General features: G+C 35.9%; 2 protein-coding genes across 3 annotated transcripts in view; both read left to right on the plus strand.

Moving 5' to 3' along the window:
* Positions 1-3,260, plus strand: part of LOC107629705 (putative disease resistance protein At3g14460) — a 13,043-nt gene extending 9,783 nt beyond the window's left edge. Inside the window, exons 3-4 of the mRNA XM_021118216.1 lie at positions 2-1,591; positions 2,929-3,260. Coding sequence (XP_020973875.1) covers positions 49-1,371 — 1,323 coding nt within the window. The 5' untranslated portion in view covers positions 2-48 and the 3' untranslated portion in view covers positions 1,372-1,591; positions 2,929-3,260. The remainder of the gene's footprint in view (position 1; positions 1,592-2,928) is intronic.
* LOC107629709 overlaps positions 1-5,915 on the plus strand; it is a 34,401-nt gene that overhangs the window by 2,508 nt on the left and 25,978 nt on the right. The gene's annotated exons all lie outside the window — the stretch shown is intronic.

The raw sequence follows: 5,915 nt of genomic DNA on the forward strand, positions 1-5,915 counted from the left end.
TTAGATGATCAAAGCCCTCAATTTCCATGCCTTCGTGAGCTTTATGTGATGCATTGCCCGGAGCTGCTGCATGACTTGCCCAGACACCTTCCTTCACTTAAGATTAAGATATCTCGATGTGATCGCCTTGAGACTCCACACCCAAAGATAGTTGATGACCATGAGTTGATGGGTGGAGAACAACACTGCACTGAGATTCTCACAAGTGTGGCTGAAGTGACTCCCGAATCCTCCTCACACCATGCCCCGGAAGTTCAAGAGGGAGGAACAACCATAATGTCCCCTGTTGTTACCAATAGTAAGGTTGACAGAGATATGCTTGACTTTAGGTCTTCATTAGACATTGTGGAAGTTTCAGATGCATCAGAACTGTGCAATCTGCCATGTGGATTAAAAAGCCTTAGAATTGAAGGCTGCCAGAATCTTGATTTGCTAGCAGATGGAGTTTTTGGTTCAGATATTTTTGAGTTGTTTCTTACCGATTGTTTTTCTGGCAGGCGCTTTGCTGATGCTCTGCACCCCAATTCCCTGAGAACACTTTATATCCACAAATGTCCAAATCTGGAGTTCCTTAACCCTCTTGGAGAACACAATAATAAGTTTGAACTCTTAGAATATCTTTGCATAAGCAGTAGTTGCAAATCTCTGGTATCCATCTCCATAAATCTTTTCCCAAGACTCCAAACTCTATACATCAAGGGTTGTCCCAATCTCAAGTTGTTGTCGATGGTTGAGGGGTTTCATGATCAGAATCTGAAACTTGAGTCCTTGGGAATCCTGGACTGCCCTAACCTGGTATCCTTTCCAGAGAGAGGATTGCCTGCTCCCAATCTTAAATCAGTAACAATATCTAATTGCACAAGTTTGAATTCATTGCCCAGTAATCTAGCAACTCTTACATCACTTCGGTCATTGCTTATAGACACATGTCCAAAACTTGAGTCTCTTCCTGATGGGGGCGTGCCGTCCAGTTTAAGTTTACTTTCAATTTCATTTTCTGACAAGCTTGTACCTCAAAAGGAGTGGAATCTGCATAGGCTTCCCTCTCTAACTCATTTAGAGATTGAAGGTGGATGCATTGGCATGAAGTCATTTCCAGATAAGGATCTTCTTCCAAGAAGTCTCAAGTCTCTACGCATCAGTAGGCTCTCAGATCTCAGAGTCATGAATGGCATTCAGAACTTGATCGCCCTTGAGAAATTGGAGATTAATGGTTGCCATGGGCTTTATTCCTTGCCAGAAGGGTTGCCGTCATCCTTGAATTGTCTTTGCATCAAAGAATGTTCAATATTGACCCAGAAACTCTTCTACAAAACAGCGTCTGAGTGGAGCAAGATAGCCCATATTCCCAACCTACAAATTGATGATTGAGTTATTCATGGGAGTTAAGGTAGGTATGAATTAGATTTATCCTAAGAAGCTCCAAAAGTAGTTCTGAAGGGAAATTATCAAATTAAAGCTGCATCAGGAAGCTTTACTCAGCCGCAACCTAAGAGAGGGTTCTGAAGCTGTCACAATCCCAAATAAGGGGAAACGCTGAAGTGAAGGTTGTTCTCTACTTGTCTGTGCTGTGAAATTCTTGCCAAACCATGTGAGTTTCTCGTAATTTACTAAAAATCTTATCATTTTGGGTTGAATGAAATAACTTATGCAGTAAAGTTGCGGAAATCATAAATTTAAAGATGACACTGTTACACTTAGGGATGTCAATGGGGCAGGGCGGGGGCGGGGGATGCCTCCCTGCTCCCCATCCCCGCCCTCAGATTTGCTCCCCATCCCCGCCCCATTCCCCGCCGTGGGGGAATATTGCTCCCCATCCCCATTTCTACAGGGCCCCATTCCCCGCGGGGACCCCATTCCCCATCTACATAATAGTTCTAACTAATTATTAATTTTCATATGAATAGAGCTGCAAGTATCTATCTTATACAAAAACTGCAAGATTTTATACAAAAAGTCTAAATGATACGATGGTGACTTCTCTCGAAATAACGCAATAGGGGGACGCAACGACGAGTTAAAGGACAAAGCAGTGGACGAGGTAAGAGACGTGGCAACAGAGAGGAGAATGGACACGACGGCAGAGTTATGAAAAAGAACGCCGCAAATAGAAATTACGACGCGATAAGGGTGATGGCACGGTGAGGTGTGACGATTCGGTGAGAAGAGTGACGAGGGGGTGGCTGCAGAGAGGTTAGATGGAGTATGGACAGCCTTAGGGATCTCTGAATTGAAGAAGGGTTATGCAAATAAAAATTAGGAGTTTTGGGTTTCTATATATGTGTGTGCGAGAAATGACTAAAAAACATATATGAGAAATAAACTATTAAGAATAATTTAAGGAATTCATAAATTTCGGGGAATAGCGGGGACGGGGCGGGGATCCCCGCTCGGGTCCCCACGCCTGCTTCGGGGAAATTTTGTCCCCCATCCCCATCCCCGCGGGGAAAATTCCCCACAATCGGATCCCCATTCGGGGCAGTCCCCACAGGGATCCCCACGTCTCGGGGAATTTTGCCATCCCTAGTTACACTTACACTAATACTGTCGTTACATATAATAATTCGACTTTACTATGTATATACTAAAATAAGCTATCAAAATCAGACATCAGTATAAAATACATGTTGGAATATAAATACACATTAAAAATAAATTAAACATTTACACGCAAATATATTAGTGGCTGATTTTAGTGTACGAATAGCATTTTTTATAATAATTGGATTATTGGAACGACTATACTACGTGTACACTAAAATCAACCACCAGTATAAAATACACATTGAAAATAAATTAAACTATATATGTATTTATATACAAATACATTAATAACTAATTTTAGTGTACGAATAACATTAATGTTAATGTTATTTGTAGATATCTGTTACACTAACCAAATGGCTGCTTAATATTGACATGGAACAGGGCAAAGGACGTTTTAATTGCAGCTTTTGATCTCGAGTTTTATAATGAAAATAAAGTAAGGACAGGATCCAGAAATACTGTTGCCACTGCTACCTAAAGCTTATTGTTAATGTTACTATACTCTTGCTCTATGTACTGCCAAGCTGTCTAAATTGTGGGGTTTAGATTAGTTAAGGATGTTATGCATGGCTAGAAAGTTAGTTAGTCACTTAAATGACGTGGCACTTAGTTGCTTCTGTACTAGTCATTGTATTTCACTTTATAAATACTTAAGCAGAAGCTCAACACAAGTGAACGAATTCAGTATCATCATTTTACACCAAAATCACCTTTTCTTCTCTAAGAAATTCCCTTAACAGTTCTCTCTGGTTTGGAACTTTAGATAATTTCACATCTATAATTTTATATACTTGATCAGCAAGGCAACACTTATCAAATCCTTTGAGCATGGGTTAGATTAGTTTTTAGGTTGAAACCCTCTATCGTTCATTTTATTTTCCCAAGTATAAATTACTTGAGAAATAGAAAATGAGAAAACTTCATCTTTTAATTAGTGGTAGCAAATTTCTTAATATTGCTCAATGGGCTTTTTTACCTAAATGCGCATGTGAAACACTTTAATTCCCAAAATGCGCATGGATTGAAATCTTTCTGAAAATGCGCAGCTCCATTTCTTGGCCGGCGTTCGCGAAATGGATTTTCATATCATTTCAAGCCAGGTACCCACAAAATGGGCCAACCATATCAGGTGCAGTTCCCACGAAATGGCTACCCCCATTTCCTTGGTGGCAGTAGCAAAATGAAAGAAATAACTCAGGAACACCTGGTGCGAAATGGGGGCACTGCGGAGTTGAGGACACTCTCATATTCACTCTATGGTATAGTCATAATTTGATGTAGAAAAGTGGATATTATTGCCCTTATATTGAAAAAGATTTTGTTTAAAATGTTATCTCTAGGTTACTTGTGTTTGTGTGTGTTGCAGAATTATGTGGACAGTTGATCATAATTATCTGGACGTACTTAGGAGTAAGAATTTTCTGATTATGTGTTGGTTTGAATTAGCTTATTTGAGTTAAAAAAGTACTTTTTATAAAAAAAAATAAAATACTTTAAGTTTTAAACACATTTTGATACATCTTTTGAGAATAAGTATTTTTATTAAAAAAGCAAATTCTTTGCTTTTTTCTAAAAGCCAGTAATACCTTGCTTTTAAAAAAAAAACAAAAGCAAAAGACGTTTTTAATATTTAAAAAATCTTTTTAAAAAGTCTACCCAAAGTAAAATATATAACTTTTATCTGTAAAAAATGATTTTCTTAAAAAAGATAAAAAAATAAATACTTTTTTTCAAAAGCCAATTCAAACTAGTCCTATAATGATTTTTTTGCAGGTCAAGTGTATGATTTAGTTGTTGCTCATTATTGATTTGATATTATGCCACTGCTTTCTTATAAAATTGTTTTATGGGATATCATCATAGGCAGACAATCCATAAGAACTCAGAAAAGCTACTTTGGAATATTGTAATTTTGATGCTAATGAGCTTGCAGCTTATTACCTCTTATAGAAGTGACACATTTTTCTTATTATCATGGTAGAAGAGATTTTGGGTTCATTCATATAATTGCATTTTATATTTGCTAGTTCATGCACCTTCACTTAGTGAAATTCTTGCAACCTTACAACAAAGGTTATTCCTTCTACTTGTACAGTTTCGGATAAGCTGCTTAACTTTTATGCTGCTATATGTTTTGTGGGTATTGTCGATTCATATTACTTACCATTAAAGGGCAGCAAAGTTAATTAAGATATAGTTGAAAATCTAAGGTAGATAATATATTGTTGACAAATTTGATAATAACAATTAGTGCACAAAGAATGCTTTCTCAATTAAGTACTTTGTATTGGATTCAATTTATGTTCTTATTAGCAACTAAGTATTAACATTGTACAATATTAAGCTGGCAAACAATCAGTGCCTCCATTTCGCGCCTGGTGTCCCTAGAGTTGTTTCTTCCATTTCGCTACTGCCACCAAGGAAATGGGGGTAGTCATTTCGTGGGAGCTGCACCTGATATGGTTGTCCCATTTTGTAGGCACCTGGCTTGAAATGATATGAAAATCCATTTCGCGGATGCAGGCTAAGAAATGGAGCTGCGCATTTTCAGAAAGATTTCAATCCGTATTTTGGGAATTAAAGTGTTTCACATGCGCATGCAAAAATTTTGAAAAAACAAATAAGATTCGAATAGAAAAATAATATAAAATAGCAAGTAATAAATAAACTAGCTTTCTAAACATAAAAATTAAAGACTTTTGGAAATATCTTTTTATTTATTTTTTCAATTTTATAAAAAAAATTCAAAGAATATTATTCTTTGATCAAAGGAAAAGAGTGTGTTTGGGTTCTACTAAAAATGAGAACAAGAAAATGTATCATTTTTCTATTGAAAAGTTAAAAAAAAAATTCTCATATTTATGAGTAAATTTATGAGTCATAAGATAATTAACCATGTATGTTCATGAATTCAACTTAACCTAGATATCTGTAGAGCAATAAATTATTTTTATATCCAAAATCCATTAAAAAGAAGGAAAATCTCGTATCAAAATTTATGTGTTATATAACTTAGGAAACATTTCAAGTGCATCGGAAATATCGGTGCTCCAATTGTTTTAACCGTTGATCTGAATTATAAAAAATATATATAATATATATTAATTGAAATCAACGGTTAAAATAACTGGTGCACCAGTACTCTCCAGTGCACTTGAAATGTTTCGTATAACTTATAACAAAAGTTTTAGTCCTTGAATATCGCTAGCTCTAATCAACAGTATGCTTAAGTTTATTAATATAAAAAATTGAATAGCAAGATAATTGCTTTTTTTTGAAACATTACCAAGATAATTTTTTAAACTGAAACATTTCTTTTGTCTTTTGATCTTAAAAACATAAAGAACCAAACACCAAAAAAAAAAAAA

This window comes from Arachis ipaensis, chromosome B03, assembly GCF_000816755.2.
Source record: "Arachis ipaensis cultivar K30076 chromosome B03, Araip1.1, whole genome shotgun sequence".
Classification (NCBI taxonomy): domain Eukaryota; kingdom Viridiplantae; phylum Streptophyta; class Magnoliopsida; order Fabales; family Fabaceae; genus Arachis; species Arachis ipaensis.